The 27,493-nt window shown below is 38.2% G+C and overlaps 1 protein-coding gene across 1 annotated transcript in view; it reads left to right on the forward strand.

The window, feature by feature from the left end:
• The window catches only part of COL11A1 (collagen type XI alpha 1 chain), a 278,405-nt gene that overhangs the window by 14,620 nt on the left and 236,292 nt on the right, over positions 1-27,493 (forward strand). The window contains exons 2-4 of the mRNA XM_029063929.2: positions 8,608-8,775; positions 13,589-13,802; positions 19,458-19,620. Of these exons, the coding sequence (XP_028919762.1) occupies positions 8,608-8,775; positions 13,589-13,802; positions 19,458-19,620 (545 nt within the window). The remainder of the gene's footprint in view (positions 1-8,607; positions 8,776-13,588; positions 13,803-19,457; positions 19,621-27,493) is intronic.

The raw sequence follows: 27,493 nt of genomic DNA on the forward strand, positions 1-27,493 counted from the left end.
ACACTAGCTGGCTAGGGGTGAGACAGGCAACTGACTCTTCTGCAGAAGCCCTGCTGGGATCCAGGCTGGGAAAAGAAGGTCTGGCTACAAGGAGTGTAGCCAATCATCCTGGCTCTAAGGGACTGTGAGGTTATGGCTCTTCATACTGCTCAAAGAAGCTGTGGGGGAGAGTAGCTTTGCCCATTCCATTCCAATCCTCCTCCCAGTGCCATAGAACTATCATTGGTGAGAGATACATGAAACTCTAGAGCTGCCCAATTACCAATAGGATTTATTATTTCTACTTGAATTCTGATTGGTAACACTGTGTAGCTAATCACTGGGCATTGATTTTAGAACTGAGAAAACTCCCCAGTGCACAATAATAACAATAATAACTGAAGCTTTTATTAAGCCCTTCATATGTGCCAGGCACTGTTCTAAGCACTGGGGTGGATACAAGCAAATTGGGTTGACAAATTCTCTGACCTACATGGGGGTCACAGTCTTAACCCCTCTTTTACATATGAGGTAACTGAGCCACAAAGAAGTGAAATGGCTTGCCCAAGGTCACATAGCAGACAAGTGAGTGAACCTAGGATTAGAACTCATGACCTTCTGACTCCCAGGCTCGTGCTCTATCCCCTATGCCATACTGCTCCATCCCTCTCTGTCACCCAGTGAGGTGCCTGAAAAGACCCGCTTAGCACTAGCCTAGCCTAGGGGTTCCAGAGCAGAGCAAGTCTGGTCACAAAGTGCTTGGACTATATGAAGAATTAAATAATAACTACAAAATGCAAACATTTTACAGCTGAGGTAACTGAAGTACAAATACCCTTAATACTTTGACAACACAGGAGGATCAAATACTTGTGTAGTCAGTTGCAGAAGGAGAGAATTAACTCAAATATCCTGAAAACCCTATGTTGCCGCTATTTGTCAGAATGGGAACATTAAGTTCCTTTCATACTACCAGCTAAGCAATTAGACTTGCCTCCCAAGTCTAACTTAATATCCATCCAAAATCTCAATATTTACCATTCTGGGGGAAAACCCAAGGTTATATACAATGAATAAACTGTCAAGATTTATGTAGCTTTTGTGTCTTGATAATTAAAAGTGCTATTAATGCTGATTATGGTTTGATATTCATATGAAAATCATGTGTTTTATACTGGAAGTATTGCTAAAAGTTTAGTGAGAAGACTCCATAGTACTAGTCATATATATCTATATCTCTTGCTGACAATTTCTGCAGAACAATTATCCTAGTGGAAAAAGAAACATGGAAGACTATAGAAGGACTCAGAAAATGCAGGGCAACATGAAAATTCCGTCGCTTTGTCATAGAAATAATGGTATTTATTCAATCAATGGTATTTACTTACCATTACTTTGTGCAGACCACTCTTACTGATTATTAAGTACTTACTGTGGATGAAGCATCAGGCTTTTTTTGTATTCCCTGAAATGAGCAATTGCAAGATAAAGGGAATAGACCTGGTGTCTGGGCCAGAGTTCATAATCCTAAAAGGGGTAAATTGACATAGTGAAAAAACAGCACTATATTACAAATTCAACAATCCAACCTAAGCTAAACACAGTTATTGGAGTGAGAGGTCCTAGCATGCCTCACTACTCCAAGCCCAGTCTTTGACAAAAAACACTTGACACCTCCCCAAAGTTTCATTTGGAAGCCCTGCATGGTGATGAGTCTTCTGTCCCTTGTCTTCCTAAGGGAGGCGGCAAGGATGGATCAGTTTCAGGGAGCCATAAGGGTGCCAGGTATCTAGCACACACCTCTACTCCTGCAGAGTGGTAAGACCCACAGTACTTTGGTGGTTTGCTGGGTGAGGCTGGATTAGCATCATGGGCAGCATCCATTTCCATCTATGTCTATGGGTTAATCACCCACTCTCATGTGTGCAAATTGGGGTCTGGGGTTCATAGAAGGGAATGCAGAGACAAAGACTTGGATTGGGAAGGCAATTCTTGCAGAGGATCAGAACCTGCATAGGGAATATATGAAAGTTTACTTTCAAAGGTAGATAGCTTATTTCTTGTCCCAACTTGATAATAAATTATAATTTGTTAAGCGCTTACTATGTGTCAAGCCCATTCTAAGCACTTGAGTAGGTACATGATAATCAGATCAGTCACAGTCTCTGTCCCATTGGGACTCACAGACTAAGTAGGATGGAGAACGACATTGAATACCTGTTTCACAGATGAGGATACTGAGACACAGAGAAGTTAAGTGACTTGCCTAAATTCACACAGCAGACAAGTGGTAGAACTGGAATTAGAACCTAGATCTTACACCTGGCCAATCTACTTCTCAAGCTTCCTTTGTAACACATATAAACTGTGGGACCCTCTCTGAGCCACCAAGTGGCTCACAAATTATTGAGTGCTTACTGTGAGCAGAGTACTATACTAAGGACTTGGGAGAGAAAGTTGGTAGATACATTTCCTGCCCAAAATGAGCTTATGGTATAGAGGGATGAATCCCCAAATCAAGATAATATTTTAATGGATCATCACCAGTGATGGCATGGTAGGTGTTCCCAGGATAGAAAAGGCATATGGTTTATTAACACTATTGTGGGATGGTTTTGTTTTTTAAAGTAATTCAGCCTGTAGTTCTTGCATGACTACAATTGTGATTCAATTTAGTTTTTCAACTTAGCATAAAGGTAAATACGCGGTGGAAGACATAAGTGTTGGTTAAGTGAAATAAAATTAAAGTTTCAAAATTGAAGGCCATTTTCTCACTTCCTCTACTTGCCTGATTTTAGCTAAAGCTGTGATAGGCACAATACATTATTTAATGCCCCTCATTGCTTTAACATTTTGCCACATGGTAAAACAATCAAATATTGCAACATTTTCCCTGATGGCAGGCAATAAGGTTAGCTTTCCAGATTATTGTTTTTTTGTTCACTCTTTATTATTCTAAATGAACACATTTATTTCTCTTCACTGATTATTATGAAGCAATTTAAAATTCAATTTTTGGAAAAATGAATGGAATAGCTGCTGTCAAAATATGCTCATGGCCTGGAATATGCATTATATTTAATGTATATATTGGAAAATAAGAATGGTTTTATAAATCTGTAGATTGGCTCTACTGAAATAATATCAATGTTACCAAAGCCTTAATGATTCTAGCTTTTGCTATGCATGAAAATTAGGAAAATATATATTGGCCTCAATTGTCCAGATATTGCACCCACACAAGGATTTTTGGTCAGAAGTAGCTAACTGTAATTGTAGCAGTGTGGCTCAATGGAAAGAGCCTGGGCTTGGGAGTCAGAGGTCATGGGTTTGAATTCCAGCTCTGCCACTTGTCAGCTGTGTGATTGTGGGCAAGTCACTTAACTTCTCTGTGCCTCAGTTACCTCATCTGTAAAATGGGGATTAACTGTGAGCCTCCCGCAGGACAACCTCATTACCCTGTATCTACCCCAGCGCTTAGAACAGTGCTCTGCACATAGTAAGCGTTTAACAAATACCAACGTTATTGTAGGACTCAACTATTTGGAGAAATGAAATTTTTAGGCCAAAAACCTCATTTTAGAGCTTTGGACATATTTGTGACTTAAACAAAATTTAAAATCAGTGGAAGAATATATTGATTGGAAGCAGATTAGAAACGGTCATGTTTCCCCACTCCTCAGGATTACCCATCCACCTCTACGTCAAACAGAAACTTCTTACTTTGGAGCTTCTTGAATGCTAAATCCATCACCTTGCCTCTTCCTTCATTCACAGATTTCTAGTACAACCCAGACCAAAGACTTTAGTCCTTTAATGCCAATCTCCTCACTGTTCCTCAGTCTCATCTATCTCACTACCACCCCTCTCCCTGTCTTGTCTCTGGCCTGGAACTCCCTCCCTCTCACTTCACTTCTCTGTGCCTCAGTTACCTCATCTGTAAAATGGGAATTATGACTCTGAGCTCCATGTGGGACAAGCTGATTACCTTGTATCTATCCCAGCGCTTAGAACAGTTCTTGGCACATAGTAAGAATTTAACAAATACCATTATTATTCCTCGAAACTGTAAGCCCCCTGTATGCAGGGATTTTCTCTTTTTGCTGAATTGTACTTTCCAAGCACTTACTACAGTGATCTGCATACAGTAGCGCTCAATAAATATAGTTGAATGAATAAGTGAATCCAACAGACATTCACTCTCCCCACCTTCAGAGCCTAATTCAAGTCATATCTCCAAGAGGCCTTCCCTGACCAACCCCCATTTCCTCTTCTCCTACTCCCTCCTGTGTCACCCTTGCAGTTGGATTTGCACCTTTTCTTCACCCCTCCTCAGCCCACAGCACCTACATACATATCCACAACGTATTTATATTAATGTCTGTCTCCCTCTCTGGTCTGTAAGCTAGCTGTGGCAAACCAACATGTCTACCAACTTTATATACTGTGCTTGCCCAAGTCCTTAGCACAGTGATCTACACTGAGTAAATCTGACTGATTGATTGAAAGCTTTCATTATTGTAGTTTAATTCACCATTTGCCCAGTTGAGCACAAAGTAACTGATGGGCTTGTTTGAAAATTGGATATAGGGTTTTTTAAGACAAAGAGGCAGAATCTAGGCATAGCCTTAGACTCAGTTGCTTCCCGTAACTTTTTTTGTGGTATTTGTTGGTATTTGTTAAGTACTTCCCATGTGCCGGGGACTATATTAAGCACTGGGGTAGACACAAGATAATCAGGTTGTACACTGCCCCGTAACTACATAGGCCTCGCAGTCTTAATCCCCATTTTACAGATGCAGTAACTGAGGCACAGAGAAGTTAAGTGACTTTCCCAAGGTCACACAGCAAAACAGCAGTGGAGTGGGATTAGAACTCTGAGGACCGTCCACCAGCCCGCACTGCTTCTCATGCCCATCTGTAATATATTTTAATGTTTGTCTTCCCTGCTAGACTCTCCTTGAAATCAGGATTGAGTCTTCCAAGTCTTTTGTATTTGCCCAAGTGCTTAGTTCATTGCTAGCAACAGAATAAGCACTCAATAAACACCAACGACTTGTTGAGAAAACCAATCTTTTTCAATGACATTGGGTTATATTAGCTCTCATGACCCGGGCTTGGAAATCTGAGGTCATGGGTTCGATTCCCAGCCCTGCCACTTATCAACTGTGCGACTGTGGGCAAGTCATTTCACTTCTCTGGGACTCAGTTCCCTCAACTGTCAAATGGGGATGAAGACTGGGAGTCTTCACGTGGGACAATCTGATGACCCTGTATCTCTCCCAGAGCTTAGAACAGTGCTCTGCACATAGTAAGTGCTTAACAAATACCAACATTATTATTATTCCCATTTCCTTAATCCCTGTGAGATTCTCCATGCCTATAGGAATCACTGAGGGATAGTGGAGCTATGATGATCTTTACAAGAAAACATACTGATTTGCATATTCTACTTATTTAGGTACTTATTCATCTATACTTTTTTTCCTTACCCTTTTGTCTTATCTGTACTTTTTTTTTGGCCCTTCCATTAGATTGTAAACTCCTTGAGGCCAGAAAGTGTCTACTGTACTCTTCCAATTTTTTAGTACATTGTTTTTCACAGAGTATTAATTGATTGAGAGTAGCTGGCTCAGTGCGATTTCTGGGAATCAAGTAGATAATTGGAGCACTTCATCACTTTCTAGGGATTTAACAGTACCTCATACTGTCTGGGTTCAGACAGTGGGGCTTCCCTCTGGCTCATCTTCCAGTGGAGAGGTACCGCTTTTTCATGCAATATGCCACAGCAGTGATCTACAATGGCTCATTCCTATGTTTCCATTTTCACTAAGAAAAAGGAATTAGGAATTTAAACTCTAGAAGTTGAGTTATCCAAAATACAGTAACCAGTAGTTTACTTTCCTGCTTTTCTTATTAGATATTACCAAATGGAAAAATCCATAGCAACCTTGGGCAAGTCACTTAACTAGAAGAGAAACAGCATGGCTTAATGGCAAGAGTACAGGTTTAGGAGTCAGAGGATGTGGGTTCTAATCCCAGCTCTGCCAATTGTCTGCTGTGTGACCTTGGGCAAGCCAATTCACTTCTCTGTGCCTCAGTTACCTCATCTGTGAAATGGGGATTTAAGACTGTGAGCCCCACGTGGGCGAACCTGACAACCACATTAGACCACTTAGAACAGTGCTTGGCACGTAGTAAGCGCTCAACAAATACCATAATAATAATAATAAACCTCTCTGTGCTTCAGTTTCCTCCTATGCAAAATAGGGATTAAATACTTGTTCTCTTTCCAAATGAAACTGTGAGCTCCATGTGGGTTCTGATTCCAGCCCGGCCTTTAGTACAGTGTTTGGCACATAGTAAATGCTTAATACAATTGTTATCCTTATTATTAGAGAGATTGCAAATGAAAGGATCATGTCTTTTGCCTCTATTGTATTCTCCCAACTGTTTAATACACTGTTAGGCACATAGCAAGTGCTGTAGAAATGTGTGAGAAGAAGCGTGGCTCAATGGAAAGACTACGGGCTTGGGACTCATAGGTCGTGGGTTCCAATCCTGTATCTGCCACTTGTCTGCTGTGTGACCTTGGGCAAGTCACTTCACTTCTCTGTGCCTCAGTTACCTCATCTGGAAAATGGGGATTAAGACTGTAAGCCCCACTTGGGACAACCTGATTACCTTGTACCAGTGCTTAGAACAGTGCTTGGCACATAGTAGAGCTTAACAAATACCATCATTATTATTATTAGAAATACTGTAGATTGATAGAATTTTCTCTTTTTTTCATCATTCCATTTTACCATTGAATCTGAACTGGGGAATAACCAATCTTCTAAATTTTATATGCATTATGTCACGTTTCTAAATTGCATGTTTTATCTGTCCAGCATAGTCATGGGGTAGGAGACCACATATCTTAGCTTGCTGAGCAGATGTAACATTGGTAACTTTCATTCATTCAATAGTATTTATTGAGTGCTTACTATGTGCAGAGCACTGTACTAAGCGCTTGGAATGAACAAGTCGGCAACAGATAGAGACAGTCCCTGCCATTTGACAGGCTTACAGTCTAATCGGGGGAGATGGGCAGACAAGAACAATGGCAATAAATAGAGTCAAGGGGAAGAACATCTCGTAAAAACAATGGCAACTAAATAGAATCAAGGTGATGTACATTTCATTAACAAAATAAATAGGGTAATGAAAATATATACAGTTGAACAGACGAGTACAGTGCTGAGGGGATGGGAAGGGAGAGGGGGAGGAGCAGAGGGAAATGGAGTAACCTATCCCATACCTGCTAGTTCCCAGATTTAAGGGAAGATTTTGTGTAAACCTGGTCAGATGTGTGACCACAATGTAAGGTCCTTTCTAGTTCTCCTAATATTTGGTAAGATTTGGCTCAAATATCCACAGTCAAAAAACTATGCTGTAGTCCCCTGGAGACCAGGCAGAGAGGCCAAGAGAAATTAAATGTATTCTCACTCCTGCTCACCTGTTTTATTTGGATTCTACAGATATTGTTCTGTGGACAGTCTAAGCAGTTGCTTGTTTGTTTATAGTTGTAGGCTATGGGAATACAAAAAGGAAGAGGAGGTGGATAGGAGGATAATCTTGTAGGTTTAGCAAATGTAGGTGTGGCCAATTTAGTTATCTTTAGCTCCAAAGGTAGAAAATTCAAGATTTCCCATTTATACAATGATCCTCCACTCTGTTCAAAATGAACTCCAGCAGTGTAGTAGAATTTCCTGTTCAGTCAATTACTGGCTTCCACTGAGAGTTCCCAAAATTCTGATAATATGAGCTGCCTTTATGTTATTAACTTTCAATCAATCAATAGCACTGGGAGCTAGTGTAAGGCTGCATTCCTATTCACCAGTGGCCTCCAGATGGAAGTTATGTTGGGGGGAATTTAAGAAATTTAATTCTAAGGAATAACTCCATCTATTTTTCTAACTTCTTTGAGTCTCTCAATATTTTTTTAATGTCATCTTTACAACTAATGGATATTTATGCCAGCAATTACAATACTCAGTTTGACTTGTTCCCTTTGGTCTTCCCCACTCCCAGCTCCACAGCACTTACATACACATCTGTAATTTTATTTATTTGTGTTTATATCTGTCCCTCAAGAGATTAGAGCTCTTTCTAATTCTTTGTAGCTGAAAAGAATTCCACCTAACCTCTCTGTGCATCAGCTCCTCATCTTTAAAATGGGAATAAGATACCTGCTTTCCCTATCCCTTCAATGATAAACCCTCAGTGAGACAGGGGCTGTCTGATTAGTCCAGTGTTTGGCACATATTGAGAACTTAATTAACATATGTATTTACAATTTTATTTATGTTGATGGCTGTTTACTTACTTTGATGTCTGGCTTCCCCCTTCTAGACTTTAAGCCCTGTGTGGGCAGGGATTGCCTCTATTGCTGAATTGTACTTTCCAAGCATTTAGTATAGTGCTCTGCACAGAGTAAGTGCTCAATAAATATGATTGAATGAATGAATAATAATCCATTGTTACTGTTCACTTGCTTGAATATTTCACAGCGCATATCTTTTTCAATGTTTAATTAATTAGATTATTCATAACAGTGATCGTTTCTCTTATTTGCTTTTTCAGCTGGACCAGTCGACGTGCTCAAAGCATTAGACTTTAACAAATCACCAGAAGGAATATCAAAAACAGCAGGATTTTGCACAAATAGGAGGAATTCGAAAGGATCAGATACTGCTTATAGAGTTTCAAAACTTGCACAACTCAGTGCCCCAACAAAACAGTTATATCCAGGTGAGTAATAATAGGGTTATTTATGCTGTACAATATTCATCGTCTTCTGAAAATGCAAATATATGAGAGGAAGTATGTGAAATGAAGAGTGAGAAACAGAGGGAAATCCCAGAAAGAATGCATCGTCCTATTCTTTGTCTCAGAGCTTATTACTCTCTGAATCCTGTCCTCCAAAGTCTGACCCAGAGGGAAAAGAAGACATCTACTCTCGGTCAACAAATTGATAGGTATATGTATGAGGTAGCAACCAGGAGATCCAAAGCCATTCAAGTAACCTGCTTTTAGGAAGCCAGATTTCTTATGCTCAAAGAAGATGCCCAGGAAGCAGTCACTGTTGTAGTCTTCCTTTTTAAAGTGGGAACAAAATTCAAAGTAGATAAGTCAATGAACCCAACTTTGATGTTGAGTGATAGAGTAGTTGGGGAAGGGGGAGAGCTTTGAGGAGAGTAGATATTTGAGGTCTGTGGCTTAGAAGGGGTGTGGCTTCCAAGGGTAGAAGCCCTTCCTGTGCTCTGATCGCCAGTGCATAAATTCCTTGTCTTATCCTGGGCCCATAAGGGGAGAGCAAGTCCCAGTCCTGCTAGAACCTATAGGGAGGGCAAAACAGTGTACAGCCAATTCTTGAATCCTTCCAGTTTTCACAATGGTCTCAGGAACCACTATAGAGCAAGATGAAGTCAGTTTCCCCCAGAGTTTCTGAAGAACTCCAGAAGAGAAGAGACAGGAGCTTCTAGCCAAGCTCTATACCCTCATGGAAGTAAGGTGAACCTCTTGCTTGCACCCCCAAGTCCCTGGATTTCCCTTGGGCCATTGCCAGATTGTTTGGTTGGTCTGGCTGCAAGAGTTGTCTTGGGCTAGCCCTGGACCTCTAGCCAATGAACTCAGCTTTTTTCTTTTATTTTATCAATGGAATTAGATTAAGTAGTAGAGTTGGCAGCTACAGTGGTAACTGCTCATTTGGTTTTGAAATTCCACAGTAAATACAGTCATTATGATGTTTTTCTAGCATTTAAATGGTGTCCTTGGTGTGCCTATTTGGATATTTTAATGTTCACATTCACATTCAAAGACTATTTGCAAACTGAATGGAAGCAATAATTTGCACCTTCTGTCCTCTTCCAATTTCACAGTTCCAGGGGGATGTACAGAGAGACATTCTCATTCCAGTGAATAAATGACTCACAAAATGTACCCTTTGGAGAAAAAAACTGGGCATCACCAAAGGTTTAGGCAAGGAAAACAGGAAAAATAGCATGATGCCTTACCAGCATCTTGTTGCACTATGGCATAGGGTATCAGAGAAGGAGACAGGGAGCTTCAGTGAAAGTACTGGATCAGGTGAGCTTGCATATGACTAGGTTAATATCTGTCAACTCACAGAGGTTCTACAGTTTGGAGTGCAGATCAGGGAGGGAAGAAGGATGATAAGTGACTTCTTCCACATAAGCTTGCTCTCCTTCTTGGCTGAGGTTTCCTGATGAGCTTAGCATTCCCCATCTGGCAGGTCAGGTGCTACTGAGAGAGTCAGGATTCAGAGCAATAGAGTAGAACAATTGGTTCCAGCCTTCCCTAAAGTGTCAATCCTTCTAAGAGCAGAGATGTTTGAGGGCTTTGCAGGGCCAAGTTGCAGAAAAGTAAGTTGAATCCATTAGCTAGAGTGGGATGGCCTCAGTGTTGTCCCTCTCTACTCTCTGTTTTAGGTGTCACTTCTGGGTGGAGTATGGCTCCATGCTATGGCAAGACATGATGTTTTTAGCAGTGTGAGTATTAGCAGTTTGTAGAGACTACTGGCCCTATAAAGTAGGGTTCATCGGGTCTGAGACTGAGTCCTTTCGGTTGTTGATTCACATTTGTCTAAGGCTAAAAGCATTTGGATCAGTCCAGACCACAGAAGTATAAGCTCAGCCCAGTTCAGTTTGGTCTAGATCATTCCTGTAAAATACCTTCCTTTTAAGGCAATAGGCTTCATCCTCTTTTTCTGTGGTCAGAGTGCATCTGTTTGACTGCTACAGTTAGATCAATCATACCAGAGTACTGTCTTTAGTAAGGTTTTTTAGCACATTTGGGATTTACATGTTTGAAGTAATATTTATTTTACAGCCATGATTTTGTTTTTCCTATTTTATTTGGTCTTACAATGTGTTAAAAAATATATTTGATCAATTCTTTTGTAAATTAGGCCACCTAGATTAAGGCAATGTGAATTTTAATTTGTCTACATATGAGATTTTTTCTTACAAGACAGTGAATGTTTATTTTTGGCCCCTTATCTGATTGAAAGGAGCATGTCCAGGCTAGAAGCCTGAATGACACCAGCCTGAAATGTTTTCACCGCATATTTTAGATTACTCTTTTGGAAAAAGCAGAACCGCAATTCAAGTCAGAAATCTTTTCATTCTTTTGTATTTTTTCTTCTGTTTTTAATTTTTCACATTCCTGGATTCTTTTCAGTTTTTATTTTCCTAAGAAACGTTGAAAGGTATAGCTTTTTATCTGAATACAAACAACTGGATGTATACTATTTTTTAATCTTAAAATTGTATATTTCACTAGTAATTATCCTGTTAACCTGTTATTAACAGACTGTAAAGTGTATTAAAAGATCTAGTTCTAATTTCAGATTTCTTAAGGGAAGAGAAATTGGCCTCAGGTGCTTAAATTATTCATACTCTCAGGTGGCTGTTTTGTTAGCAGCTCAGTCAGAAACATCTGGGAAATGAGTCTTTGGAGAGTGAGAGAGATTAAATTTTTTTTTTTTGTTATTAAAGCCATGACTAGTTATACACCCAAGGAAAATTCTTACAGATCCTAATAATGGAGATTCCTTTTCTTAATGAATAATAGCTATATAGGGGAAATCTTACATTACGTTGGTAGGGCTACTTTGTACATAATAATAATAATGTTGGTATTTGTTAAGCGCTTACTATGTGCCGAGCACTGTTCTAAGCACTGGGATAGATACAGGGTAATCAGGTAGTACCAGGTGAGGCTCACAGTCTTATTCCCCAATTTACAGATGAGGTAACTGAGGCACTGAGAAGTGAAGTGACTTGCCCAAAATCATACAGCTGACAGGTGGTGGAGCTGGGATTAGAACCCATGACCTTTGACTCCAAAGTCCATGATCTTTCCACTGAGTAATGCTGCTTCTCTAAGAATTTTATATTTTAAAATGCTTGTTCACAACCAATATTAGGGAAGCAGCTTGGCTTAGTAGAAAGAGCATGATCTTGGGAGTCGGAGGATGTGAGTTCTAATCCCAGGTCTACCACTTGTCTGTCCACCACTTGTCTGTCCACCACTTGTATGCTGTGTGACCTTGGGCAAGTCACTTAACCTCTCTGTGCCTCAGTTACCTCACCTGTAAAATGGAGATTGAGACTTTGAGCCCCATGTGGGCCAATCCTTGGCCCTATATTTTACTTCACCCATACCTGAAAAGCCTCCAGATGGCCTCAGGGTAGAGGAGGGATGAGGGAAGCAGTAAAGAGGAGTTCCTTGCCTTTCTTGGACAGCAGCTGCTAGTTTCATGGAACACCTGGCGAATTAATCCCTAATACCCAAGGCAACAATTCATATCTGTACAGACTTAAACCATATTTCAGGCCCTTAGAAAAAGTTTGGCAAAATATTTGGTTGCAAATAAGCCTGGAATCACTTACACTAGTAAGAAACCATATTGATAAGGATTTGTTTTCCAAATGAAAGTTGGTTTTGCTCTGTAAAGACAAAACCATGGTGTGCTAAACATGGTGGTTTTTTTTTAAAAAAACACAAGTTTTTTTTGTTTTTTTTAACCATTTTGGAGGAAACTGGATTTCATATCCATGGTGCATATGCTTTGCTTACAGAGTTGCCTTTGGCATGTCTATAGGTACATTTATTAACTTTTTCATTATTATCTTTTCATACTCTTGCTATTAATTGTATCTTTGTTTTTCTTTCTCATCCCATTATTTCTATTTGAAAATACTTTGCCTGACTTTTTGCCATAAGATTGTAAATCCATTCTTCAACAGAGACCATGTCTTTTGCTTAGTTTGTACTATCCCAAGCACTAAGTACACAGAGCTTTACATATTAAGCAGATGAATAAGTACTACTGATTTATTATGTTTAAAACAAATATGCCAAGACTCCTATATAAGATGCTTAAAATGGCTGACCTTTTAGGGCACAAAAATACATAAAACCATTTTGAGTTAGATATTTAGGAAATATAGAATGTACAGCTTACAGCCAAAGACTTGATTCTTCTTAGTTTAATTTCTGATCAAAATGATTTTCATTCTTTTTTGGAGAATTGATTCTGTTTGAAGCAGCTCATGTAGATATTTGGATATATATAATATTGGAGTAGGTCCTTTAAACTCATTAATAAGTACAAATCTACCTTTGGACAAAAACACATGAGCAAGCCAAGAATAAAGGGCATAAAAATAATAATGATGGTATTTAAGTGTTATGTGCCAAGCACTGTTCTAAGTGCTGATCAGCACTATATGGCTTGCTTAGTACAATGTATAATTGTGTTTTCACTTGTAAATTTGGGAACATGAGTCGAGCAAACATATCACAAAACAAAAGAATGTGATTCTTTGTGTTTGTGGTTTCAGTATTTCTTTTGCATGAAATCCTAGGACTTTGCAATAGAAGTTCTTCTAGCAGGGGAAAATTAAGCTCCAATAAGGCTTGGAGAAGCAACCTGAGATGTGTGTTCCCAGTTCTAAAATTAAAATGATGCACGTAAAAAATTGAATACTCATAAATACATTTCACTGTACTTAGATTTACTGTCATTATTTTTCAGATGGTGCTTTCCCTGAAGATTTTTCAATATTATTTACAGTAAAACCTAAAAAGGGGATCCAGTCTTTCCTTTTATCTATCTACAATGAGCAGGGAATTCAGCAAATAGGTGTAGAGGTTGGAAGATCCCCTGTTTTCTTGTTTGAAGATCAGCATGGGAAACCTGCCCCAGAAGATTATCCTCTTTTTAGAACTGTCAACATTGCTGATGGAAAGTAAGTAATAAAAATAATGCAATAATCTATCCTGTTGTAACCAAAGTGAAAATAGTTGATTTGGGGTGTTTATAGAGGAAAAGCTCATAATTTGAAATGATCTATTACCCACCTGCCTCAAAGGAATTATTGTCATATGATTATACACGAAGTGCCTTGAGTTTCTTAGAAGACACAAGGAAAATACTAAGGCAGTGTGTGTTTGATCACTATTTACTAGCATAGTTTATCATAGGACAAATTTCTACTTGAGATGTTTGTGACACTTCAAGGAAAGTAGATATTTAAAGGTAAATTATGCCTCTGCTTTCACTACTTAGAAGAAAAAACAAAACTCTCATCTAAATACCTTAGGAGATTTTAATGATTATACCTGTAAGATGTAAAAGATGTTAGAATTCATTCATTCAGTCATATCTATTGAGCAATTACTGTGTGCAGAGCACTGTACTAAGTGCTTGGAAACACAATTCAGGATTCAAAATCTTAGATATTCTCAGATTTTTCCCTGCCTTGTTTTTGAAATATTTATTGAATTATGTGTGGTATTTGAGAAGCACTATACTAAGTGTTGGGGTAAATACAAGATAATCAGGTTCCATGTGGGGCACAAAGACTAAGTAGGAGAGAGAACAGGTACTGAATCCCCATTTTGCAGATGAGGGAACTGATGCACAGAAATGTTTGCCCAAGGTCACACAGCAGGTAAGTGGGAGAGCAGAGATTAGAACCCAGGTCCCAGGCCCCAGTTCTTTCTATTAGGCTACACTTCTCAAATTAAAGTTGCTTAATCTTTTAACATTCTACTATATTTGTTGTATATTATGACATCTTTGGTAATACAGATGGTGTTACTGAAAGGGGAAGTTTATGTACATACTTTGTGAATTATAAACATTTTACTTCAGAAAAACATTTTCTTTGTATTAAAGACTTGGCTACATTATTCACTTGACAATTTTCTTTCAGTAATTTCAAAATTAATAGTTACAGCAACAGGGTATTTATTAGATTACTGTGGTTATCTAACATATATCCCACAAAAACAAAGATACCACAAGGAGACCTCCATAAATATTCAGTTCTTCTAGAAAACAGAGACTATATTCCTTACTAACTGACCTTTAGAGAACATGTACTATATATATTGTGTGTGTCTTGATCAACACTTTGCACATGTGTACAACTGTTTATTACAACATTTACATCATCTATACATATAGGGACTGTATGGACAGCACATATCTAATAGAATTCTATCCAAAATGTGTAATAAAAACTTGAGTTATAGAAAAACTCAGTATATATGTAGGTTTCTGCCATTTTATTGCATGAAGATAGAAATTAAAGGGCATACATTTACAATTTCAATAAATGACATGTCTACCACAGGTACCTGAAAATTTCATTCGGGAATCAAAAATCTAAATTTGCCCCATTTAAATGATTTATTTAATCCTAATTCTTCTTACACGTATCTTAAATCTTGCCTTTTTTTACTCAAGAAAAGTACTGGCCTAGAATATCCAGGGTAGTGTGAACTGAGTCTGAGCCTCTTTCAGTAGAGAAAGGCATAAATTGCAGTTATGTTTTATGAGATTCTGAGATACATTTAGCTCCTAGCATTGAAGCAACCCTCACAGAAAAACGGTCCCTCTGGATAAATCTTGTGATTAGACAACAGAAGGATTTAAGCAGCTACTAAGTAATGAATAAAAAGGCCAGGAGGGCAAAATAATTAATTTAAAGGCATCTCAAAGAGTGTTACCATCTCAAAGAGTGTTAAATAACCCAGGACTGTTGGGAAACCACCATCATGGACAGACCAGTTAGAGACAACTATGGGGAGAGGGGTTTCTCTCCCTGAGCTTTGCTTTGTGAAGATCCAGTGATTAGACTCAAAAATGGTCAATCCTTAAGCCAATTAGCCCTCCAAAGATTTACCATTAAGGGCAAACAATATGACAAAACGTGTCTATCTCATGTTGGGCTATTCAACCAGCTGCAGTTGAATAGTTGCAACATGGATAGGATCTCACAATTAGTAACATCATCTTCAGAAACAAAGAACAGCTACATGTGAGCACACACCTGAAAAAATCCTACCTCCATAAAACCTTGCTTAGGCCAAGCCAAGCAAACTCCCAATCCCAAAGAACCTATCAGTAAATAAATTACTGTTTTCCCCACTCCTCAAGATCCCCCAATGGGTGCCCATCCACTTCCACATCAAGCAGAACTCCTTACCATTGGCTTTAAAGAACTCAATCAGCTTGCCCCATCCTACCCACTATTCTCCTACTGCAGCCCAGCCCACAGACTCTGATCTTCTTACACCAGCTTACTCACTGTGCCCTAATCTTTTCTGTAGGCCCCTTTACCACATATCCTCCCATTAGCCTGAACTCCCTCCCATTCCATAAAATGCTAGACCTTCACTGTGCTCACTTTCAAAGTCACATCTCCTCTAAGAGGCCTTCCCTGAATCAGCCCTCTCTTCCCCGGCTGGTTCTCCCTCCTGTATTGTCTATGCACTTCAATTTGTGAGTTTTGTGCATTTAATATTCATTCCACTCTCAACGCCAGACTATCTTTAAATTATATATTATAAATTACTTATTCATACTGTCTGTCTCCCCCTCTCGATTGTAACCTCATTAAGGGCAAGGAACGTGTCTGCTAATGTTATTGTATTCTCTCAAGCACTTAATACAGTGTTCTGCACATTGTAAGTGATCAATAAATACAACTGATTGATTCCTTGTTAAGCTGAAGAAGGACCTTATATGTAACTATGCTTTAAAGGTAGCTTTGCCAAGAATGGGCTGGACATTCTAAGGAGACCAGTATTATGGCTCCATTTGTACTCATTTTGTGGTGGATAGACTTCTAGAAGCTTCTGGAATAACAATCTGTTTCCTTTCACATGGAAAAATAATTTATTAAATATAAACCAAAGGTCCTAATGGTATGCAGAAACCCAAGTGAATTTTACTCACATGGTTTATATTAGTAACAGACTTTCTTAATAAAAATGCCTCATTATGCCTTATGGTTGGAACACATGTATTTCCAGAAGACTAGAGATGTCTGACCACTGAGCTTGTCAACACTGCTCCTGGATTAGCTGGAGTAGTAGCTGCAGACTTATTTGATCTACTATCTGTCGGCCTGATATTCCCCCATTTCCTGCCAGGCTGGGGAAGAAGGATAGAGATTGTTGCCTCAGGCTTAGATCTGTCCCCAATTGTTCTACAGTGATCTGCAGGCCATAACTGTCTTATGAATTAAACTGGGAAAAATAAGAATGAAGACAGCCAAAATCAATGGAAATAAAGATATTGAAAACACATGGCTTTTGCAATTTCCAGTTAGGATAGCTCAGATTGATTAGTCATATATTTAATGGATTAAATATCATACAGTCCCTTCCCAAGTAACTTACTCTTCTTATAAAAGAAACTTTATTATTTATCCCAGATACCACCTTAAAACCTACCAAACAACTAAATTATGGCCATAATTAAGAATCTACCTTTAGTCTTAGCTTTTCTAGGTCAATCCATACCTACCAGAGTCCAGACTATTAATGATTTGGGAAACAAGTTCCACTTGTTTGCTTTTTGATGCCATAAAGTACCCCTTGAACATTTGTCATTCTTTATGGTGAGTATTATGACAAAGACATAATTTACTACACTATTCATGAAAAATAAAATCTAAAAATCTTATTTAAGGTACTAAATAACAAAGTTGCTCATGGAACCTCATATTTTCCAGGGTATATTGATATAGGGGTCCCAAGATTTTTTAAAAAGTCCCTTTAAAATATTTTGCCTTGTAAATGCCAGAAACAGTAACCTTAAACATCTTATAATACAAATGAATGTTAAATACAAGATAGCAAAGCTGATATTTTATTAGTTTAAACTTTACCCCTGGTTTCAGTGGGTATAAGAAATGTGTTTATAACATTTCTAAAATAGGACCTTTCCTTCTTTGATCACCGTGAATATACAAATTTGCCTGATTTTTAAGTTAGATTAGAAAATAACATCTCAGATTAAGGATTCTGTATTACTGTGTATAGGGAATAGAATCTTGCAAATTTGCTCTCCAAGTAAATTTTATTTTAAAAAGAGTAAAATGAGTACTATGCACTCCTTTAGTTTGATGACTCTGGTTGGAAATATTTTTATTTTATCTACTTCATTGTATTTTAAGCTCCTGCATATTGGGGAATATGTGTCTTCTTTATTCTGCTTTTCCCTAGCACATAGTACAGTCTATTGCAACAAGCCAGTGTTCAATACTACTAATTAATCAATAGTATGTATTGAACATTTGCTATGTGCAGAACAATGTACTCTGTGCTTGGGAGAGTACAGAATAATAAAGTTGGTAGACACGTTCTCTGCCTACAGGAAGCTTCCTATTGAACTGTGCTACTACTGGTACAATACTACTATTTTATATTTATTTAACTTTAGGTTTTTGTAATATACTTGAATCACACATTTTTCTAATTTGACATATGGTCAATTTTTTCACCTTTTCCAATTATTTCACGTCTTTCTACTGCACCCATCAGGCTAAGAAAACAGAAGCATATGCCTATTGAAATAGTTTCTCCATAAACACAGATTTCCCTGGAAAGGCAGAGAAAATAATCGCAAGAGGAGAGCTGGAGTATTTTGAATTTATTCAGGTCTACTCTCTACCATTCATTAGGCTCATCTTGATTCATTTTAGATCTAGACCTGTAGACAGTGCTTCCTCTTTTGTCTGGTGTACATGATACAAAGGTAAATCATGAAAGAAACAAAAGCTTAAGCAAACAGGATGAATTTGGGCAATGAAAATTATGATGCTTTAAGAAACATCCACGGATAGTTGGTTATTTTTAAGCCAACAATTCACTACTATGAAACTGCGGTAGCTGGTACATTTTTGAAGTTACCTAACCCTATTTATCAGTGGGGGTGAACGAGGCTATGAAAAAAAACATGCTTTCATTTAGGAATTGAGCACTAGCCCCCTCCCCCCAACCCCCAGCCTCCAGGTAAATGTGAATAGTGTACCCTGCTGGGTCCTGACAACCTCCCTTCTTAGGGAGAGCCTGGGCAGGGGCGGGCAGGTGGTGATTCAGACACCTGGGCAGGTGCTTTTTGTCTGGTCCTTCTGACCCTTTTAAAGCCCTTTGCATTGCCACAACTGGTGTGGGCGGAGGGAGTAGTGGTCACGGTGCAAGACCTCACATTACCGAAGCTCTGGGGACTCCCTTTCTGTGGGACTCACTCTTGGAAACTGAGGAACTGAAGCCATTGGAGGCTTCGTTCCCTCAGAGCAACCCATTTGTAACCCCTAAGATCCTAGAAGAGGCCCCAAAATGGAGAGTTTCCGATATTTGGTATCCCTGGCTTTCTCGGCCTGGAGACACCAAAGTCCCTGTGTGGATTCTCTGTGCATATGACACTGCCCATATCATCCAGCATATCTGCCCTCAGGGCATTCAGACCAGTAACTACCCAAGGGTGGGATTAGAGTGGAGACTGTTATTTTAAATCCAGCTGAAATAGGCCTCCTAACATTTATATGTGGTAATTGGGATTTCTCTCTTCAAAAGTAACCAAAAAGCTAATATCATTTTTTCAGGTGGCATCGTGTAGCTATCAGTGTGGAGAAGAAAACCGTGACCATGATTGTCGACTGTAAGAAGAAGACCACAAAACCACTGGACAGAAGTCAAAGAGCAATCGTGGATACTAATGGCATCACGGTGTTTGGAACAAGAATTCTGGATGAGGAAGTTTTTGAGGTAAAAAGGTAGACTTAATTATAATGTATTTGGGAGGTGAGTCTTTGAGAAGTTAAAAAGGTGACTTCAGATACTGAAACAAAACTGATCCCAATCAAGAACATCCTAACTCTTGCACTTGTAAGTGTAGAGGTGTTGACCATTGGTAGAGGGACTAGACATACTTGGATGCATAAGACCTGGTAAGACAGTTTCATGGATTCACTGACTGGAGCATAGAACCCATCTCTTGGAAGAGTTGACTGGTGATACTGTTTCTGTGGTTTGCATCATTTTCTTTTGGAGAAAGATGTTTTCTCCATTTCCTGCTTTGAAAGACTAATGGAGAAGAAGGGGAAAGGCAAGAACTTGCTCTGTTTTTCTACCCTCTATGTAAACTGTTTCAAATTGTGTAGTTATTCCTTGTATTTGGCATCCTTAACGTTTTCACTGTACTTATTTTATTTTTAAGGGAAACTGGCAATGTAATTTGGAAGAACTTTCTATTGCTAAAGGGCAATACATTAGCTTCCAGTTTTTCACAGACATTCTCTGCTATTTCAATGCTTTATCCAATAGTCTTGGTTGGCTCCAGGTATATTTTCAATTCACTCAATCAATTGTACTTACTGAGCACTTTCTGTGCTTGGGAGAGTAAAATGTAAGAGTTGGTAGAAATGTTCTCTCCCCACAGTGAGCTAGATGGGGAGAGAGACAGATATTAATATAATAAATAGATGACGGATATGTACAAAAGTTCTGTAGGGGTTAGAGAAGGAGTAAATCTAAGTGCCAGGATGACACAGGAAGCAGTAGGAGAAGAGGAAAAGAGGGATTAAGCAGGGAAGGTCTTTTGGAGGAGATGTGACTTTGATAAGGCTTTAAAGGTGGGGAGAGTAACTGTTGGATATGAAGAGGGAGAACATTCCAGGCCAGAGGTAGGAATAATTAAATATTAATTATTATATTAATCAATGCACCTAATTATAATTAAATTTATGAATCTATACAAAAACTATGCTATTGAACTGACATAACTGAAAATTAGACCATCTTGATTATTATTTTTACTATTATAGTTCATTTTTATTCATAAATTTACATTTTAGGTGTTCTTACCTGCTGCATAGTTTCAGCTGAATTGTTTGGTCCTCTTCTAAACTGTATAGGAGCAGAGCCTCAACTGTCAGCTGCATCATTTTGGAATTTTACGCATAATAACTGTGTGTGTGTGTGTGTGTGCGCGCAGAGCTAATTCTGTACTATTCACCAGAGATATTGTCTGAAATTTGGTGATTTGTAAATATAAATAATGATGGCATTTGTTAAGCTTTTACTATGTGCCAAGCACTGTTCTAAGCACTGGGGCGGATGCAAGGTAACCAGGTTGTCCCACATGGGGCTCACAGTCTTAATCCTCATTTTACAGATGAGGTAACTGAGGCACAGAGAAGTTATGTGACTTGCCCAAGGTCATATAGCTGACGAGTGGCAGGAGCGGGATTAGAACCCATGACCTCTGACTCCCAAGCCCGGGCTCTTTCCATTGAGCCTCGCTGCTTCTCCGTACCTGAATATTCTGTGAAATCTCTCAGAATATGATGCTCAATGGCAGAAGGCAGTTTATAAAATATAATGTGGAATGTGTTTACCAACTCTGTCATATTGTACTCTCCCAAGCACTTAATGCAGTGCTCTGCACAGAGTAAACACTAAATGAATATGATTGTTTGCTAAGGTTATTCTTGGAAAGTCCTTAGTGGGATACTGAATACTACAGTTTATCTCAGTATACACAGTTTTAGTTAATGAGTGAAGTACAGAATCACTCCTATATAGTATTGACAATCAGACCATTTGTTGCTATGCAATAAATAGTTTAACCTCTGTTATTTACTGGCTAAGAGTTAAGATTCTATTATAGCTGAGAGTTCATTCTGGTTTTCCATCCCACAGTCAGCTAGACTGTACCAAGTCTCATTATTCATTTGTGATCAGAGAAACCTTCCATCAGTTTATTTTGTTTTACTTTTATGGTATTTATTAAGCATTTACAATATACCAGGCACTGTACTAAGTGCTCAGGTAGATAAAACTAATCAGATTGGACATAGTTCCTGTCTCACATGGGCTTTACAGTCTTAATCTTCATTTTGCAGATGAGGTAAAGAAGTCACAGAGAAGTTAAGTCACTTGCTCAAGGTCATACGGCAGACAAGTGGGAGTGCCGGGAATAGAACCCAGGTCTTTAGGATGTGATTATCTCAGTGATGCAGTTGGGAAATTCTCTGCAACCTCACTCAGTTTCTTGATCTTGTTCTCACTCTCTCTCACAGTATCTCTATTAATTGATTAGGATAGGGAATGAAAATATTATTTTAATTGATTCTTTTATATTGCAATCCACAAAGTATCACTAATGTTGTTAATAATAATGGATGGATAAAGAACCCAATAATTTTCGTTCCTCAAATCCTATACATTTACTTGAAAAACCTGCTGAAAATAAATCGATTAAACACGTTATAATTAAATGATCTATTTATTTGAGATTTTTCTCCACAAAAGCTATAAAAGGTGAAGTACGATTTTTTTTCAGGATGCGCTCTAATTTTTTAATACAACTAATTTAATTGGTTTTGCTATTTGGCATCTTCAAGGATTTGTACAGGGCTCTACAAATAGTGGGTGCTCAAAAGATATTGACTGATTGATTGAATCGCAGCAGTCCTATCGGAGGAGATGGGATTTTAAGAAGACTTTAAAAATTGCGGTCTATCAAACTGGGTTCGGTAATGGGAGACTCCAGACTTGTGGGATAAAGGCAGGAGAGTTGAGAGTAAGGTACAGTTAGAAAGAGAGAGTGAGCTGGAGAGCAGAAGGTGGAGGGGGCTGATATTTAAGATTGTGAGCCTGTTGTTGGGTAGGGATTGTCTCTATCTGTTGCTGAATTGTACATTCCAAGCGCTAGGTACAGTGCTCTGCACATAGTAAGTGCTCAATAAATACGATTGAATGAATTTAAGATGGGAAGAGTTGGGAAGAAAAGTCTTATATGCCTTTTTTGAGGTTACGCAGCAGACCAAAAGCATGGCTGGAACTAGAACGTGGATCGCCTGATTTTTGATGCAAAAGCCTTTCTTCTGGGCTACAAATCTCTGTTTCCCTCTAAGCATGTTGGGCCAGGGAACGTGTCTACCAACTCTGTTGCACTGCACTCTCCCAAGTGCTTAGTACACTGCTCTGCATACAGTAAGCACTCAATAAATACCATTGTTGATGATGATGATTCTCTGGCTCACAGTCTTAGAATGTGGTATATCTATTTTCTTTCTGGAAATGAATTAGAGCTCTGGGATAGATTGGGAAAACTGAAAGTGCACTTGATTTTAAGAGTTGTAGAGAAACTGAATTTCCCAAGCAATTTGTAGAGTCTTCTTTACACAGCAAGCCCTCAATAAATGCCATTGATTCATTGATTAGAGACAATATAGTAGAATTAACAGTGACTGAACTTGACAGCAACGTTCAGATTTCAGGAGAAGTGGGCTTTATGCAATGACAGAAATTTTGGAGGCTCCCAGCATGAGCTGTATAAATGCAGCCTCTGAGATCCATTAAGGAACACAAGACAATTAAGTTTAGTGCTTGCTGAAGTTGCTTTCTATCACCTGGGCAAGAAGTGAATGTAAGTGAGACAGATGAGTTAAAGTGAAACTGCTTATGTTTTAAGTTAGCAGTTGCCTTCACAACTTGAAGAGAAAGGGCTGTTGTCATGACAACCAAATTCAAGTTGATAGATTTAGCCAGAGAATTTATTCAACATAAATGGGGCCCTCGATTCTCTGGGCTTTTTAGGCTTGTGAAAATATATGAGCACATTATTTGTTTTCTATGGTTCTTAAGCAGATTCTTTGAATCCATTTGTGGCCTGATTATTATTTTTTTTTTGGCAATGAAATGGTAAGGTGATGTAAATAGCACCTAGATGAAAAGATTGCTTGATTGCTTTTCACTCATTTAAAAGATTGATGCAGTGCAATAATTACATTGGGATCAAACTTCATTCTTAATAACACATGACTGAATGAATAAAGAACAAAATAGTGCCAAATTATTTGAGATCTTCAAATAGGAGGGAAAGACATTTGAATGGAAGAATTTGAATGGTATAATGAATCAATGATTATCTCTTCTGCCTTAATATTGTTTCAAAGCACATCACCGTAGCTTTAAAATCTGAACTTTAACATTTTCTATGAACTCTAGTTAGGTCTATTTTTATCAGTAGGCAGGTCTCTCCTGCATGGAACTTCCTTTGAAGTTTTTGACTGCATTACCCACTTTGGGAAGTTCCATGCTGGGACCTAGGATACAGTCTGGAATTCAGAGTATGTGTTTCAGGCTATCATATTTAATTGCTTTAAAAATAAATGCTTGTGGCTGACACAACATGGTTGAAAAATGTGTGGTGAAAGCATCTATGTTTACTGCATATACTGATTTCATTGTCAACTTCCAGACCACATAAACTCAACATGTGTGTTTTTCCAATATACTTCAAGTCAGGGATTGTTAAAATATACGATACTAACTTTGAAGCACTTAGAAAAAATGAAGGGGAGAAAAAAGACAGGAAATTTTTTTAAAGAGGAGATCTTTAAAGATACTTTAGGACAGATTGAAAATAAATTGTTTCAAATCCTGGAGTTGCCTCATATTTTTATTTGAGAAAACTTAAAGATTAAGAGATATAATCCTTAAAATAATAATTTAGGGAATAAAACTACAAGAAATGTAAAGTTACTAATCTTCTTGGGAGCTGGAATTTGAATATATAAATGCTAATTATCTTTTGAAATTTAAATTTAACATGAAGAAAACACCCTGTGATTGACAGTCATGTTAATCATTCCAGCTGATGGACCATTTGAATAAAGATTTCATTAATATATCTTTAATATCTTATTGAAGTTATTTTAAGGGCTTATAATGATTGAAAAGTGGAAAACTAAAATCCACTTATATTGAAAACATTGAGCTAAACTGGATCTTCCACTTCACTGGGAGTTGTGAAATGCTCCAAATCCAGCTTTTGAATATGTTAAGGAGCTGTTACCTATGATAATAAAAGCAAATATGTTTCAGTTATGTGCCTTTTTTGTGAAGCTCTTCACTCACTGCACAGGGAAACATGCATATTTTGTACTTGAGTTTGAATGCAAGCACAAAATATATAACCATTTATAAATGTAGACATATTCCAGATTCCTTTTAATTGAAAAAATAAGCTGTGTATAGGAGGAAAGCACATTCCATTATACTTTTAATAAAACATTAATGACATCTACTGTTGTGGAAAATACTTTATTGAGTGTGATACTATAGGAGCAAAGTGTTTTTATTTTTGTTTCCCATTTTAAAGTAAGAGCCTATTTAGTTTCTCCCGTGCCAGCAATGAATTTCTCAGGGTTGTTTACAAAATTAGGAAATGTTTCATCACACAAAATTGTGCCTTATGGATTGTGGGGACTCACAGGTAAACTGATCTAAACCTTTTATTATGATTGATAGGTCCAGATCTTCATACCGTAAATCTTTTCCCACAGATGTCTTTTGAAGTTCAGAGGAGCTTCATTATTAATAAAGTACAGATATGTGAGTGGAAGTGCTGTATATTACAGCAGAATCACTTTTCAGTTTGTCTTCACTTTGGCTAGGTGCACTCTATAGATCTATCAATCAAGGATATTGAATGCTTATTGTATGGCAAGTACTGTGCTAGGCACTTGGGAAATAGTGTGGTAGAGTTGGTAGACAGAATCCATGCCCACAGGGAGTTCACCATCTACAGGAGACTCTACAGGGAACAGTCAGATGTGACTCTTAGCATCAGGAGGTCGGTCTCCTGTTGTCATTGGTGGGGGCCATGAGGGTGTCTTTCAAGGATGTTTTAATAGTTTCACTCCCTTAATTTAGCTTTAAATTATGTTGCTGATCCTAGATAAATGTAGGACTGGGTAGAGAAGGTGAAGGTGAATGTCAAGGGTCACGGGGGAGAGGATTAAGTTTGGCTGGAGATTCCAAAATCTTATTACCCTGTTCCCAACAAAACCTTGAATTGGTCCTATCTGTATATTAAAAATAATCTAGATATTTGGTCAAAGACTATTTTTGGTTCATGCCATCTCATCAGAATATGTATATTTTTAAATCCGGAGTTTCATAGACCTTTATATTTGAGAAAAAGTAATCATTTTGAATACTGCAAAATTGAAATGGCATTTTTATGGCTTCATTGCAGCAAGCACTGGGAAGTATTTCTTTACAGCTCAGGCATTTGTTTGTAAGATGAAATGAAATTAATCAGATTCCATCTCAGTTACAAAGTGAAGCAAAGCCACTGCTGAAAATCAAACCAATTAATTAGGCAAAATAGAACATTTTAAGAGAATCTCTAGATTATATGAGTACATTCATATGAAATTTGCACTGAGATTTACATTAAACCTCAAATTCAACTGGTGCTAGGACTATCAAGCTTTCTAGTCTTTGCTCCAAGTCCTGGAGTACAAAGAGCCTGAAGAACATTCAGGTTCCAGATCCACTGTCCAGGAATATGCCTCCTGGTGAGGAAAGGAGGTCAACTCTAATTTAGATCAGTGTTATACTAGTTCCAAATTCAGAAGATTCCCTAGGAAGGGAGTAGGAAGCTCAAGATTTCTTCCTTCTGAGAGCTCCAATCAGCAACAGTCAATCCCAAGGTAGCTTCATTCTGTATGGACTCACATAATTTTCTCTTGAGCTGATTAGAGATAAGTACCTAATTCCTTCCCTATCCTCCTTACTTTCCTTCACTCTTCCTATCATGTCACCCAGACTAGCAAGGGATGCTGTGATATATAGCCCAAAGGGTGCCTGAGTGTCATACTGTAATAATAAATTAATTGTATTTGTTAAGAGTTAACTATGTGCCAAGAACTGTAGTAGGCACTGGGATAGATAAAAGGTAATAAGGTCAGACAGTCCCTGGCCCCTGTGAGGTTCATAGTCTATTGTGGGTCAGGGGAGACCATTTTACAGATGAATAAACCTGAATTAAATAAATTAAATGACTTGTCCAAGGTCATACTGCTAGCAACTGGAAGAATCAGAATTAGAACTCAGGTCCACTGATTCTCAGGCCATGCTCTTTCCATTAGGCCATGGTCCTTCCTAAAATAGATGGGCTTCCACCCAGTTTTGAGCTGGAGATCTTTCAGGTGTGAGGAGAATGTGATAACCAGTACAGTATTCTATGGAACTATCTTCTCAGCACATAATCAAAACCTGATACTTCCCAGAAGCCTTGAAACCATTCAGAGACAACTGGGAGATTGATATAGAAAATTACTGAAGCAGAAGAATTTGATAACGTTGATGGACAAAATCGGTGGGAAAACATTTTCAATTTTCTTTGAAATCAATAGAAGATTCTTGCTTTCATTGCAGAAGAGTTTAGACTGTTTCCATAATGCTGAAGCACCATGGCCTGGTGGAAAGAGCCAGGCCTGCAAATCAGAGGTCCTGAGTTCTAATCCTAGATCCACCATTTGTCTACTATGGTCTTGTGCTGGTGTTGGTGTTGTGCTGTTACATAACCTTGGGCAAATCAATTAACATTTTTATGCCTCTTCTGTGAAATGGGAATTAAATCTTCCTACCTCTGATTTAAACAGTCTAACCTCATTATATTAATAATAATGATATTTCTTAAGTGCTTACTATGTGCCAAGCACTGTTATAAGTGCTGGGGTAGATACAAGATAATCAGGTTGTCCCACATGAGGTTTACAGACTTAATCCCCATTTTACAGATGAGGTAACTGAAGCACAGAGAAGTTAAGTGACTTGC

This window comes from Ornithorhynchus anatinus, chromosome 4 (assembly GCF_004115215.2).
Source record: "Ornithorhynchus anatinus isolate Pmale09 chromosome 4, mOrnAna1.pri.v4, whole genome shotgun sequence".
In the NCBI taxonomy this organism is placed as follows: Eukaryota; Metazoa; Chordata; class Mammalia; order Monotremata; family Ornithorhynchidae; genus Ornithorhynchus; species Ornithorhynchus anatinus.